The 14,594-nt window shown below is 48.0% G+C and overlaps 1 protein-coding gene across 2 annotated transcripts in view; it reads right to left on the bottom strand.

Moving 5' to 3' along the window:
• LOC137619602 (tetratricopeptide repeat protein 14-like) overlaps positions 1–13,564 on the bottom strand; it is a 78,109-nt gene extending 64,545 nt beyond the window's left edge. For both annotated transcript variants that reach the window (XM_068349784.1, XM_068349785.1), the window contains exons 1-2: positions 13,401–13,564; positions 3,535–3,704 (exon numbers count right to left, since the gene is read on the bottom strand). In XM_068349784.1, coding sequence (XP_068205885.1) covers positions 3,535–3,683 — 149 coding nt within the window. In that variant the 5' untranslated portion in view covers positions 3,684–3,704; positions 13,401–13,564. The remainder of the gene's footprint in view (positions 1–3,534; positions 3,705–13,400) is intronic.
• Positions 13,565–14,594: the final 1,030 nt, after the last annotated feature.

Below are 14,594 nucleotides of genomic sequence, written 5' to 3'. Positions count from 1 at the left end.
TCCGTAAGACTGTTAAGTTGCCTTATCAGGCTTAGGACCTGCCAGAAGGCATGTTCGGACTCTTGCTGTTCTCCTCCCTGCGGGCTGGCAGCTAAGTCTCCTGCCCCAGGAATCTCTTCCTGGGGTGATACGTGGACATTCCCCTGGGTAGTCATGGGTTCCTGTCGAATCCTTGCAGAGGATTTAGGGATGGTCTTGGAATCCTTGGGCTCCCTCCTAGGAGGGATACAGGATCCCAACAACGAGGTTCGAGGGGCCCCTTCCTCACGAGACAATTCTCCTGCCTGAAGCGAAGTCTCCCCCCCCTGGTGCCGGGGGGAAGACTACCGGTCCACTGGACTCACCTGAGGACGGAAAGGCCTCGTCCACGGGAGAAGGAGAGAGTACTCGTGCAGGAGAGGGGACCCTCGAGACCGACCTCTTGGGAACCAACTTCGCCCTGGGGGAAGTCACCACGAAGTCCACTCCTCTCTTTCTCTTCAGCGTAGGAGAGACAGCCGCTGGTTTGGTACCCTGGCCGGCGAGTGCTGGTTTCATAACCCTCACTAACGCCCGTGCCAGCGGACCAAACCAAGTCTGCTGCTCAAAGGACACAGAGTCCGAAATCCTCGCTAAGGTGAAAGGGATCGGGCGATCCTTTGGAGTGGACACGACGGTACCTGCCTGAAAAGAAGGTGGGGAAGAATGCTGTAATGACCTGTCCTCGTCCTGCAATACCAACCTGTGCTTGGATGGAGGTGATCCCGAGTGCCGTCTAGGAGCACGCGTCCCTGCTGCTACCACCGGCTGTGGAATTCGCCGCGAACTATGGTCGCGCGAGGGTGAACGGTCGCGCAAAGGCGAATGGTTGCGCGAGTGATCGCGCGGGCGCACAGGCGAGCGGTCGCGCGGGCGCGCAGGCGAGCGGTCGCGCGGGCGCGCAGGCGAGCGGTCGCGCGGGCGCGCAGGCGAGCGGTCGCGCGGGCGCGCAGGCGAGCGATCGCGCGGGCGCGCAGGCGAGCGATCGCGCGGGCGCGCAGGCGAGTGGGCGTGAGGGTGGGCAGGTAAATGAACACGTGTCCGAGGCGACGAACGCAAGCGATGGCGCGACGGCGAGGGATCGTGCTGCCGCGTAGGTGAAGAAGATCGCTGGCGATAATGATCACGTGATGGTAAGCGATGGCGAGCAGCATGTGAAGGTGAATGATTGCGCGCAAGAGGGCGGTCGTTCAGGGTTGCGCGATGAGGAGCAGCATGCGTAAGCGGGCGATCGTTCAGGGTTGTGCGATGGCGAGCAGCATGCGCCGGTGAATGATCGCGTGAAAGGGTGCGATGGTGATCAGCATCCGCAGGAAGGCGATCGTTCAGGGTTGTGCGATGAGGAGCAGCATGCGTAAGCGGGCGATCGTGCAGGGTTGTGCGATGGCGAGCAGCATGCGCAGGTGAATGATCGCGTGAAAGGGTGCGATGGTGATCAGCATCCGCAGGAGGGCGATCGTTCAGGGTATTGCGATGAGGAGCAGCATGCGAAAGCGGGCGATCGTGCAGGGTTGTGCGATGGCGAGCAGCATGCGTAAGCGGGCGATCGTGCAGGGTTGTGCGATGGTGATCAGCATCCGCAGGAGGGCGATCGTTCAGGGTATTGCGATGAGGAGCAGCATGCGTAAGCGGGCGATCATGCAGGTTCGTGCGATGGCGGGCAGCATGTGAAGGTGATCGCTGGCGAACTGGTGATCGCTGGCGAGCTGGTGATCGCTGGCGAGCTGGTGATCGCTGGCGAGCTGGTGATCGCTGGCGAGCAGAAGGTCGACGCGTGTCCTGTGAGAGGATAGGTTCACGAGCAGGAACGGGAAGATCGCTGGCGCGTTGGCGAACATGTGTTTCTGACACACGATGGTGAGCAGGGAGTTCAGCAGGAACTAAAGGGTGGTCAGAGACCGCAGGGCGATGGTCCTCAAATGAGCGCTGACGCTCGGAAGAGAGCTGACGAGCAGGAGAGCGCTGGCGAGGGGGGCGAACCTCAGGAGAGAGCCGACGAGCAGGTGAGCGTCGGCGAGCAGGAGAGTCTTGGCGAGCAGGAGATCGTCGACGAGCAGGAGATCGCTGGCGAGCAGGAGAGCGCTTGTGCGCTGGCCCTGCTCGCGTAAGGGAAGAATCCCTTAGCCCCGAAGGGACCGTTGCCCGTCGGGTGACGAGTTCTCCAGAAGGCGAAGATCCGGCAGGAGATGGAGAGCGGTCCGCAGAGAGGTTCAAGGAGGGCGGAGTAGTCGGTTGAGGCTGACGAGGAGAGTCCCCCCCGGAGGACGAAGACCCAAAAAGGCGCCTCTTAGTCCCCCTGTAAGGGGAAGGGAGGCCCTTGTGGCGTAGAGGGCGGTAAGCCTTACGGCGGAGGCGGCCTCGGGGGAGATCGTCGGGACCATCGGTCCTCCGAAGGGGAGTCTCCTTCAAAACACTTCCCTCAGAAGGAAGCTGGGCAGCAGTCGAGACCGAAGGACTCACTTCCCCCTTCGAAGGATGCACGGAAGGAGGAGGAGAGCCTAGAGCACCATCACCAGCAACAGCACCTGCGTCGGAAGGCCCAGCCACGTCGGAGGCCTCTGTCACCACGACGTCGACAATAGACAGAGGGTCTACCTCCGCTACCACCGGCGACTGTTTAACAGCGGCCCCCAACGAGACAAGGTCAATAAGAGCGACCCTGGAGGGCAAGCCCTTAAGCCCCAGGGACGACCAAATCTGCAACAGATCATCACTGGATAAAGTATTATTATCAATAACCTCCCCCGGAGGAGGAGGGGGAACCGCCTCGCTATGGGAGGCGACGCCCTCTCCCCCCACCGAAGGTAGGGAAACAGAACAAGGGCCTGCGCTCCCACTCGGACGACTCTCCTTAGGAGGCGGACGAGGGGGAGCTTCGGAGGAGGTTTGGGCGGCGGAAGAAGAGTCCCGAGAACCTTCCTCTTTCAAGGCTAACCCCGGAGGAGAACGGTCTCTCTTGGACTTCTTCTTACGCCGACGGCCAAACCTCTCCCACTGGGAGGCAGACCACTCCCTGCACTCACGGCACATGTTATCCTGGTCGCACCGTCGGCCCCGACATTGAGGGCAGAGGGTGTGAGGATCCGTAATCACGTCCGACATGAAAGTCCCACAAGGACGGCCGGCAACTCCAGGGCATGTCCGCATATTAAATAAAAGAAAATAACTGAAGGTCAACTTCCAACCAATCACACAAGCTGTAAAGAAAAAGAAGAAAATTAAAGGCTGTCACGAAGGCGATGAACAGACACGTCTGATCACCGCCGAGCCAAAAGTGAAGTGAAGCAAGTCACCGGTGTGTGGAGGGGGGAGGGGTAGCAAGCTACCCTTCCCCACCCCCCGCTAACTAGCGCGGGGGTAATTAACCCTCGTTAAAAACTATTGGCTCGTCATTTCAGCTGCGCTAAAAGTAAACCCTTTGTAAATAGCGTGGTTTGTATTTCGGTTACGGAACAAACAAGTTTTGAACAAGCTAAGAAATTAAACAAATTTCCTCTCCAAAGACATCTGACTTACTTGCTTTCAGGAAGACGGGCTTGACTCACTTTGTAGTCGACTTTCTTGAGGTCAAGATTTTTTATTTCAGAAAAATGAGTGGACGTTAACTGCTTCAGTAGCTGGTGCCCATGATAGTTAACAGCTTGAGTTACCAACTGGCTGTCCATCTCGATATTTATTATTTCCACCTGTTGACAGATATGGATATGAAAAATATTAAAATCACAAATCTTGAAAGCAATTTGAATTTTTTTAAACTTTACAAACAATTGTACGGGTGTCAAAATCTAACAAGGTAGTTATAACTAGGCACTTGAAGGTTGTTGAGGAGGGAAGTGTACTTTAAAATTTCTGATTTGTTTCTACATGGATAAAAAAATATTCTTAGAGAAAGAAGCAAATGGAGGTCCTGATCGGCCCTTAAAAGGAATCGTAGATTTCTTCAAATCCGATCTTGGTGTCATGGTAGAATCCACAGCTGCCTTCGACCTCAAGGTAAGTGCACAGTGGAGGAGGGAGTCATGGCTAGTCTTCCTACTAGTCTCTCCATAGTTGCCTCTACATCCTTCTGAGAAAAGAGACACAAAGCCTCAAGCACTCGGGAGTTTCTCAACTCCGATGTCACCTCCTGTCCAACTTACCCAAAGAATCGAAAAACAACTACATCCCTCCTCTTCAGAACCCAGTTGACCCATTGGTTAGCTGACTAGTGTGCATCGGACAGAAACCACTATCCTTCGCCAGCATCTCAGGATTTGACAAGTCCAGAATAGTGGCAAAATGGAGGGAGGTAGCAAGAGTGGTATGTCATAAAAAATGCTAATCACGCTAGAAGTCATAATCTATAGCACAATACTGTAATAAGACTAGAGTTAATATATGGATCGGAAACATGGGCTCTAAAACAAAACGAGGCAAAGCTTGGGATTATGGGAATATCACTGCTTCAAAGATTGGAAAATAAGGAAATAAGAAGAATTGCAACCATAGTAAAGATTACAGAGATGATAAGAATGTCACGACTTGCCTAATTGTTTTGATATTTAAATTAACTTTTTAATTCTTTGTTTCCGACAGTCATCATCATGAGTCATCGTAATAAAAAGTTACCTTAATAAAAACCGAGTAACAGTAATGAAACTGTCAAAACACTGTAGCTTTTGTTTGGCACTTGCCAGGACTTCTGGATGCATAGAAAATGGGGTTTCCATCACATTTTTTTATGGATTTGTTCGTAGCAGTGTTCATCGTATCACAAATACCTAGGCCTACATGGCTGAGAACTAAGTAGCGTGAAGTAGATGATGAACGGAGAAGTATTGATTTAAAAGCTCAAGATAGAAACGACTGGCGAAATCCATCCGAGGCCCTTTGTGCCAATAGGCCTAGGAGGAGATGATCATTACAAACTAAATTTTTTAGGTAGAGAAATGTTATTTTCATTAGTAAAATAAATTTTTGAATATACTTACCCGATAATCATGTAGCTGTCAACTCCGTTGCCCGACAGAATTCTACGGGAGGGATACGCCAGCTATCACTATACTAGAAGGGGGTGTACTCACCAGCGCCACCTGTGGCCAGGTACTGCAGTACTTCTTGTTGACACCACCTCACTTTTTCCTCGGTCCACTGGTTCTCTATGGGGAGGAAGGGTGGGTCAATTAAATCATGATTATCGGGTAAGTATATTCAAAAATTTATTTTACTAATGAAAATAACATTTTTCAATATTAAACTTACCCGATAATCATGTAGCTGATTCACACCCAGGGGGGTGGGTGAAAACCAGTGTACATGACTAAAGGATAGCTAAGTATCCCGTATTTCATATAATCAGTTATTTCAGAATAACAATGAAATAATAAGTACCTGGTAAGGAAGTCGACTTGAACCGTTACTCTGCCTTTATTAAGTTCGTCTTCCTTACTGAGCGCAGCGTTCCTCTTAGGAGGCTGAATCAACTCTAAGGTGCTAAAGTATACAGGGCTGCAACCCATACTAAAGGACCTCTACACAACCTCTAACCCAGGCGCTTCTCAAGAATGAATTGACCACCCGCCAAATCAAAAAGGATGCGGAAGGCTTCTTAGCCTACCGTAACAACCCAAAAAACAACAATAAAAGCATTCAAGAGAAAGGTTAAAAAAGGTTATGGGATTAAGGGAATGTAGTGGCTGAGCCCTCACCTACTACTGCACTCGCTGCTACGAATGGTCCCAGGGTGTAGCAGTTCTCGTAAAGAGACTGGACATCTTTAAGATAAAATGATGCAAACACTGACTTGCTCCTCCAATAAGTTGCATCCATAATGCTCTGCAGAGAACGGTTCTTATTAAAGGCCATCGAAGTGGCTACGGCTCTCACTTCGTGGGTCCTTACCTTCAGCAAAGCAAGGTCTTCATCCTTCATGTGAGAATGGGCTTCTCTAATCAGAAGCCTTATATAATACGAAACTCCGTTTTTGGACATGGGCATCGAAGGTTTCTTGATTGCACACCATAAGGCTTCTGACTGTCCTCGTATAGGTTTTGACCTATTAAGATAATATTTCAGAGCTCTGACAGGGCAAAGAACTCTTTCTAGCTCGTTACCTACCATGTTGGAAAGGCTAGGAATTTCAAACGATCTAGGCCAAGGACGTGAAGGAAGTTCATTCTTAGCTAAAAATCCGAGCTGTAAAGAACATGTTGCAGATTCGGATGTGAACCCAATGTTCTTGCTGAAGGCATGAACCTCACTGACTCTTTTAGCTGTTGCAAGGCAGACGAGGAAAAGAGTCTTGAGGGTAAGGTCCTTGAAGGAAGCTGACTGGAGAGGTTCGAACCTAGGAGACATAAGGAACCTTAAGACTACGTCTAGATTCCAGCCTGGAGTGGGTAAACAACTTTCTTTAGAAGTCTCAAAAGACTTAAGGATGTCTTGAAGGTCCTTGTTGGAAGAAAGGTCCAAACCTCTGTGGCGGAGAACTGAAGCCAACATACTTCTGTACCCTTTAATCGTAGGAGCCGAAAGGGATCTCTCATTCCTTAGATGTAATAGGAAGTCAGCTATTTGGGTTACAGAGGTATTGGTAGAGGAAACTGCATTGGCTCTACACCAGCTTCGGAAGACTTCCCACTTGGATTGGTAGACTCTACGAGTGGATACCCTCCTTGCTCTGGCAATCGCACTGGCTGCCTCCTTCGAAAAGCCTCTAGCTCTAGCGAATCTTTCGACAGTCTGAAGGCAGTCAGACGAAGAGCGTGGAGGTTTGGGTGCACCTTGTCTACGTGAGGTTGACGTAGAAGGTCCACTCTTAGAGGGAGAGTCCTGGGGACATCGACCAGCCATTGTAGTACCTCTGTGAACCATTCTCTTGCAGGCCAAAGGGGAGCAACCAGCGTCAGCCGTGTCCCTTCGTGCGAGACGAACTTCTGAATGTTCCCTCTGTTGATGATCTTGAACGGTGGGAATGCGTAAAGGTCGAGATGGGACCAATTCAGCAGAAAAGCATCCACATGAACTGCTGCTGGGTCTGGAACTGGGGAACAGTACAAAGGAAGCCTCTTGGTCATGGAGGTGGCAAACAGATCTATCGTAGGCTGACCCCACAAGGTCCAAAGTCTGTTGCACACGCTCTTGTGAAGGGTCCATTCCGTGGGGATGACTTGATCTTTTCTGCTTAGGCGATCTGCTGAGACGTTCATGTTGCCCTGAATGAACCTCGTTACTAGAGTGAGGTTTAGACTTCTTGACCAAATGAGGAGGTCCCTTGCTATCTCGTACAGGTTCCTCGAATGGGTCCCTCCCTGCTTGGAGATGTAAGCCAAGGCTGTGGTGTTGTCGGAGTTCACCTCCACCACCTTGCCTAGCAGGAGGGACTTGAAGTTCATTAGGGCCATATGAACTGCCAGTAGCTCCTTGCAGTTGATGTGGAGCGTTTCCTGTTCCCTGTTCCACGTTCCCGAGCATTCCTGTCCGTTCAAGGTCGCGCCCCAGCCCGAGTCTGATGCATCCGAGAAGAGATGAAGATTGGGGGTCTGAATCGCTAACGATAGGCCCTCCTTGAGAAGGAGGTTGGTCTTCCACCACAAGAGAGTGGTCTTCATCTCTTTGGTGACAGGGATAGAGACTGTTTCGAGCGTCAAATCCTTGTCCCAATGAGCTGCTAGATGGAATTGGAGAGGGCGGAGGTGGAGTCTCCCTAACTCGACGAACAGGGCTAATGATGACAGGGTCCCTGTGAGACTCATCCACTGTCTCACCGAGCAACTGTTCCTCTTCAGCATGCTCAGGATGCAATCTAGGGCTTGGCTTATCCTTGGGGCCGATGGAAAAGCCCGAAAATCCTGACTCCGAATCTCCATTCCCAGGTAAACTATGGATTGGGAGGGAATGAGCTGGGACTTTTCTAAGTTGACTAACAGACCCAGTTCCTTGATCAAGTCTAAAGTCCAGTTGAGACTCTCCAGACAGCGACGACTCGTGGAGGCTCTCAACAGCCAGTCGTCTAAATAAAGGGAGGCTCTGATGTCCGATAAGTGGAGGAATTTTGCAATATTCCTCATCAGATGCGTAAACACCATAGGAGCTGTGCTTAGGCCAAAACACAGGGCTTGGAATTGGTACACAACCTTTCCAAAAACGAATCTCAGGAAAGGTTGGGAGTCTGGATGAATAGGAACGTGAAAGTAAGCGTCTTTCAGATCCAACGAGACCATCCAGTCCTCCTGCCTGACCGCTGCGAGGACCGACTTCGTCGTCTCCATAGTGAACGTCTGCTTGGTGACATAAGCATTGAGCGCGCTGACGTCCAGCACCGGTCTCCAACCTCCTGTCTTCTTGGCCACCAGAAAGAGACGGTTGTAGAAGCCCGGGGATTGATGGTCCCGGACTATAACCACTGCCTTCTTCTGTAACAGGAGCGACACCTCCTGGTGCAACGCTAGCCTCTTGTCCTTTTCCTTGTAGTTGGGAGAGAGGTTGATGGGAGAAGTGGTCAGAGGGGGTTTGCGGCAGAATGATATCCTGTAACCAGACTGGGCGTCTGCACCTCTCCTTTCCCAAGCTTGCCAGAAGGTCTTGAGTCTGGCTCCTACTGCTGTCTGGAGAGGAGGAGAGTCAGTGTTTGCCTTTTGAAGTCTTGGGACCTTTCCTAGACCTGCTCCTGGAAGAGTCTGGACGGGAGCTTCCTCGGCTGGGGGCTCTGCCACGAAAGGGCGGAATAAACCTTGTAGCAGGAGTATCAGCCACTGGGGTGCGGTAAGTCCTGGGAACTGAGGGAGCAACCTTAGTCTTACGAGCTGAAGAGGCCACAAGATCATGAGTGTCCTTTTGAATCAGGGCCGCAGACAAATCCTTGATAAGCTCTTCGGGAAACAAGAACTTAGAAAGCGGAGCAAAAAGGAGTTGAGACCTTTGACAAGGTGTGATGCTGGAAGAAAGAAAGGTGCAAAGTTGCTCCCTTTTCTTAAGAACTCCTGACACAAACATTGAAGCAAGTTCGCCAGACCCATCCCGAATTGCTTTATCCATGCAGGACATTAAAAGCATGGCTGAGTCCTTGTCCGCAGGGGAGGTCTTCTTGCTCAAGGCCCCCAGGCACCAGTCTAGAAAATTGAACATCTCAAAGGCACGAAATACACCTTTTAAGAAGTGGTCTAAATCGGAAAAGGTCCAGCAAACCTTAGAGCGCCTCATTGCTGATCTACGAGGAGAGTCGACCAAACTTGAGAAGTCAGCCTGGGCAGAGGCAGGGACTCCCAAGCCTGGTTCCTCTCCTGTGGCATACCATACGCCCGCCTTAGAAGTGAGCTTAGTAGGGGGGAACATAAAGGAAGTCTTCCCTAGTTGCTGTTTAGACTGCAACCACTCCCCTAATATTCTTAAAGCTCTCTTAGAGGACCTAGCAAAGACGAGCTTAGTATAAGTTGACTTAACAGGTTGCATGCCCAGCGAAAACTCAGATGGAGGAGAGCGAGGGGTAGCAGGAACAAAATGGTCCGGGTATACCTCTCTGAAAAGAGCCAGGACCTTACGAAAGTCAATGGGTAGAGGAGAAGACTTGGATTCTTCCACGTCTGATGAGGGATCCAGGTGCGCAGCTTCCTCCTCAGAAACCTCATCACCAGAGTGTAGCGAAGTGAGAGGTAAAGTAACAGCGGTATGCTGAACAGCAGAATCTGAACAATCGGGTGCATAAACACTTGTGGTTTCATCCTCAAGTCTCTGTCGCTGAGTTAAAACCTGAGGTTCAGGCTGCAAAGACTGGTCAAGAAGAGTAGAGGAAGGTAGGCGCATGGGTTGAGGTGGCTGACTCCTAGCATGAGTTTCTTGTCTCAAGAGTTGCGCTTGCTGTAAGGGTTGCGGATGCGCAGTAGCAGGTTCCTGAGGAACGAGTTGAGGTTCCTGAGGTGTGAGCTGCGAGAGTTGAGGTAGCGGCTGCGCAGAACGCAGTTCCTGTCTCGCGAGTTGAGGTTCCTGAGGTGCTAGCGTAAGGAGTTGAGGCTCTCGCCTTGAGGAGGGTTGTGCTGCAGCGAGTGCTGAGGTGGCTGGCTCATGGATGGAAGAGGTTGTCGTACCTCAAGAGACTGTTGCCTCGCTGGTTTAACCGCAAGAGGAAGCGGAGGAAGTAAGGCATAAGACTCCTGCTCCCATTGCTGAGGTTGCCTTAAGGAAGGCGGAGGTTGCTGCACACCGCTGGTAACTGGCAAGTCAGAACGCGGTAAGGTAGCCTGAGGAACCTCAACTTCGTACGCCTGGCAGACTGGACTGCGGTGAGGCGGAGCGCTCGCAGGAGGAGGTGTAACCTTCTCAGCCTGAAACTCACTCATTAAGACCGCAAGCTGTGACTGCATGGACTGCAGCAAAGTCATCTTGGGGTCAACAGACGCTAAGGTCTGCTGAGGCAAAGCCTTAACAGAAGATGAGGTCTGTTGCGGCATCACCTTACCTCTCTTAGGAGGTGTGCAGTCACCTGATGACTGCGGAGAGTCAGAGCTAATCCAATGACTGCAACCAGGTTGTAGAACTCTTGAGGTCTGGACTTTGCGTTTGAGAGGTCTTGAGACCTGAGTCCAGCGTTTTCTCCCCGACATTTCTTCTGCAGACGAGTAAAAGACGGGCTCAATCGTCTGCGGGTGGGAGTGACGGTCTCTGTAAGACACGCCCGCAACCACCGAGGATACTTCTGTGCGCCGATCAAGGCCTGCCGAACCCTTTTGCCCTTCGACATTGCTTCTCCCCTGGGCTTGGGAGCTTGCAAGAGGTCCCGGACTGGGAGGACGACTGGCACGCACAGAAGTACCCTCACGCACCACACTGACACTGACACTAGCACTTGGCACCGCACTGACACTAGCACTTGGCACAGCACTGGCACTATCACCACCACTGCACTTTTGACCTTAAGTTCTTTGACTTCTGCCATAAGAGACTTATGGTCACTAACCACCGATTCCACTTTGTCACCTAAAGCCTGAATGGCACGCAAAACATCGGACATATCAGGTTGAGCACAAATAGTAGGTTCGGGGTTAGCCACTACAGGGGGAGGAAAAGGTTGAGGATCATGAGGTGAGGAAAAAAGCGAAGAGCGAGAAGAACTCCTCCTAACTCTCTCTCTCTCTAACTTGGTTGAATATTTAAGGAATCGAACAAATTCAAGTTCCGAAAGTCCGGCGCATTCCTCACATCGATCTTCCAACTGACAGGGTCTTTCCCTACAGTCAGAACAAGCGGTGTGAGGATCAACCGAGGCCTTCGGAACACGCCTATTACAAGACCTACATCGTCTATGGGGTGGGGCTTGTGAAAGGTCAGACATCTTGAATCAAAGAGTTAGTCAAGGGGGATTCCAAATCAAGCAAAAAGATCGTTAACCATTAATCAAAACCAAATAAAAACTATCTAAGCTAATTAGAAAAGTTTCCAGTATAGCGAAAGCTGAAATCTTAGAGAAATACTTCACCAAAAACCGTGAACAATACTCCAAAATCATAAGCGTATCCCAGAACGTCTTGCCGGAAGCACGACAGAGGAAAAAGTGAGGTGGTGTCAACAAGAAGTACTGCAGTACCTGGCCACAGGTGGCGCTGGTGAGTACACCCCCTTCTAGTATAGTGATAGCTGGCGTATCCCTCCCGTAGAATTCTGTCGGGCAACGGAGTTGACAGCTACATGATTATCGGGTAAGTTTAATATTGAAAATATGTTTTTAATGGATACATTGTTATACAAAGGCTCCCAATATTCTTTTAAGAATATTAAATACCGTAGCCATTCCGGTAAACGTATGATACTTTAATTATTGGCGAAACTGGAATAAATTCGCTATCTGAAATGGACGAGTGCTGGCTAGTTTGGTATTTTTCTCTAAATGTTATGTTTAATAGGGGCTGGGGTGTAATAACTTACGTATCGGTCAATTAAAATGTGAAGTATGTTTTTCACTGTAAGTCCATTGTTTACATCTGAGAGACTGAAGAGGACTTATTCCAAATACGTTTTTTCCCATCGGTTTGGGGAGCTTTCTGTGCAGTTACAATGATGTGTTTGCCAGGTGGTTTTTTTTAAACAAATTAACAGCTTACAAGTAGTTCTTCATAAATTCCCGGATGTTGTTCTAACAGCTAGTTTTTTCCCTTTCCTCTTCAGTTTCACCTTCACTAACATCACAAAAAGACGTCGCTAAGAGAGAACTTAAGGGAAGTACATCAATCTATTTTGAAATTTAATGTAATTTCATTTATTTCAGCAATCAATTATGATGGAATTGCTCTCCCTTCCAAGTATAGCTAATGTTACTCGTGTGAAATTAAAAAATAAATGCGAAATAATGATGCATATTTTCTAAAGGCTAATTGTGTTATCCCTTAAATCCAATTCTTACTTAATTCTTAGGGACGACCAGCACATTTTCTACTACAAAGCTTCTGTAATGATTGCCAAGACAAAAAAAACAAAAAAAAAAAGAAATAGGCATCTATCATAGGGTAAGGAATTATTTGTGATTTACTTTATCATAAGATAAGGATTTATTTGTGATTTACTTCTAGTTTGTGACCTGGGAAGGAGCGTTCAACTAGCGGTTGTTACCTGGGCAGCTGAATCTCGAGTGCTGGGCCCCTGGCTAGAGGTTGTGACCTGGGAAGGGGGGGTCTGGGGGGCTTACCCGCAGCTAGGGTTTGTGACCTGGGAACCACTAGGAGAGCCTTTGTATGTCAGCGGCCAGTTCCTCCTGTGTGGATTAAAGATGGGCATCAACTAACCTAAACTTTCCCCCTAACCTAACCTACAAGACATGTCCTTACCTACTTATCTAATGGGGGGGGGGGGAATGCCCCTACAACCCCCCCTTAAACTGCCATATTCTAAGTTAGCCGTGATCATACATACAGGTGGCTGCTTTCATACATACAGGTGGCTGCTATCATACATACACCAGCTACTAGGTTAGGTTAGATGCTTTGTCATGTCTGTACCCATTTACAAATATCAAGTGTCAAATAATCACGTTTTGGGTTGTCAGCCACTTACATAAACCATATATTTTTCCAACTGGTTATCTTGTTCTTATTTTGCATTTCTGGCCATAATCATCGCTGCAAATCACTCGTTTATGACATTTACCCACCCAAAATAAACCCAGGTTTCCAAATGGTGTCCCCATAATTGTCTTTATGTAATGGGGTCCACAAACTCATAAACAGGTGATTTGCCCCAATAGTCAAAAACAGAAATGCATATTATACAAGATAACGAGTATTAAAAATATAGGGTTCATGCATTTGGCTAGAAATTAAAAGTATAATATATCTACCCTGTATGGTATTAGGGTTTATTTTACATGTACCATAAAAATTCCTTATGAAAATCTTAATAAATATTAGTTGGGATAATACCTTCTGGTAAACTCCTCAGAATACTTCGATCAGACACATGATGATACTAATGAACTTGAAGTGATAAAACACTTGTTTAAACTGTCACAGATAGAAGTGGATAGCTACATAAATGGGAAATTTTTGTTGTGGTTAATCTTGGCCGCTGTAGCCTGTGTCACTCTGTTTACATACAAACTACAAAGATAGCAAAGGTAAGACCGGAAACTTCAAAAAGCTCCATAACAAAATACACGTGCACATAAGCTTTCTCATCACAACCAGTCGCCGGGTTGAAAAACTATCCAGACATATCAAAACTATTTTTCGAATTTAATCCCTTGCCAGATCATTGCTCAGAATGCCTCTATAATGTTTAAAACGCTGTCAAAATACTAAAACTACAGAAAGAGCATTACTAAAAATGTATCTATAACGTTCAAAACGCTTACAAAAGACTAAAATTACAGAAAGATCATTGCTCAGAATGCATCTCTATAGTTTAAAACGTTTCCAGAATACTATAAATACAGAGTCATTACTCAGAATGCATCTATTATGTTTAAAACACTTCCCAAAGACTAAAATTACAGATAGATCATTGCTCAGAATGCCCCTATAATGTTTAAAACGCTGCCAAAATACTAAAAATTCAGAAAGACCATTACTCAAAATGCATCTATAACGTATATTTGTTGCCTACAAAATGTTTATTTTTCAACCATCTATTTATTTATCAATCATTATTAAGAATTAGTGGCAAACTTAACCAAAGGCAGAGCCATCTGGTGACAAGATGCCTTATGCTCACGGAAATTCCGTAGACTTTCCGTTCTTCAACAGCAAATGTATACGGATACGTTTTCTACTATAGGTTTTTATTTCTCGGTATAGTTTACCTTATTTAAAAGTAAGATGTATCTTTTATTCTACTGTATGATAATTCAGCTTATTTTACCACTTTTACGATGTGTCTATGCAGTAATCCTAGTACTTGGGAAACTTATGTACTATACTACAGGAATCAGGACCTTCAGGATCAGTTTATTGTAGACACTCTAATGGGTTTTACTTTACTTAAGGGCTGCTTTCCAGGTCCTATGCAGCAGGAGAACCCTAGTCCTAGTCTATAAAGGACCTTCACAGTCATTCTATTATATGTATTCCATTGTATTCAGCATTTCACACCGCATATTGCTCGTTTATTGTCAAATC

Source organism: Palaemon carinicauda, chromosome 26 (genome assembly GCF_036898095.1).
Source record: "Palaemon carinicauda isolate YSFRI2023 chromosome 26, ASM3689809v2, whole genome shotgun sequence".
NCBI classification, from domain to species: domain Eukaryota; kingdom Metazoa; phylum Arthropoda; class Malacostraca; order Decapoda; family Palaemonidae; genus Palaemon; species Palaemon carinicauda.
The sequence above is the reverse complement of the archived record's forward strand: the minus strand, read 5'-3'. Positions and strand labels throughout refer to the sequence as shown.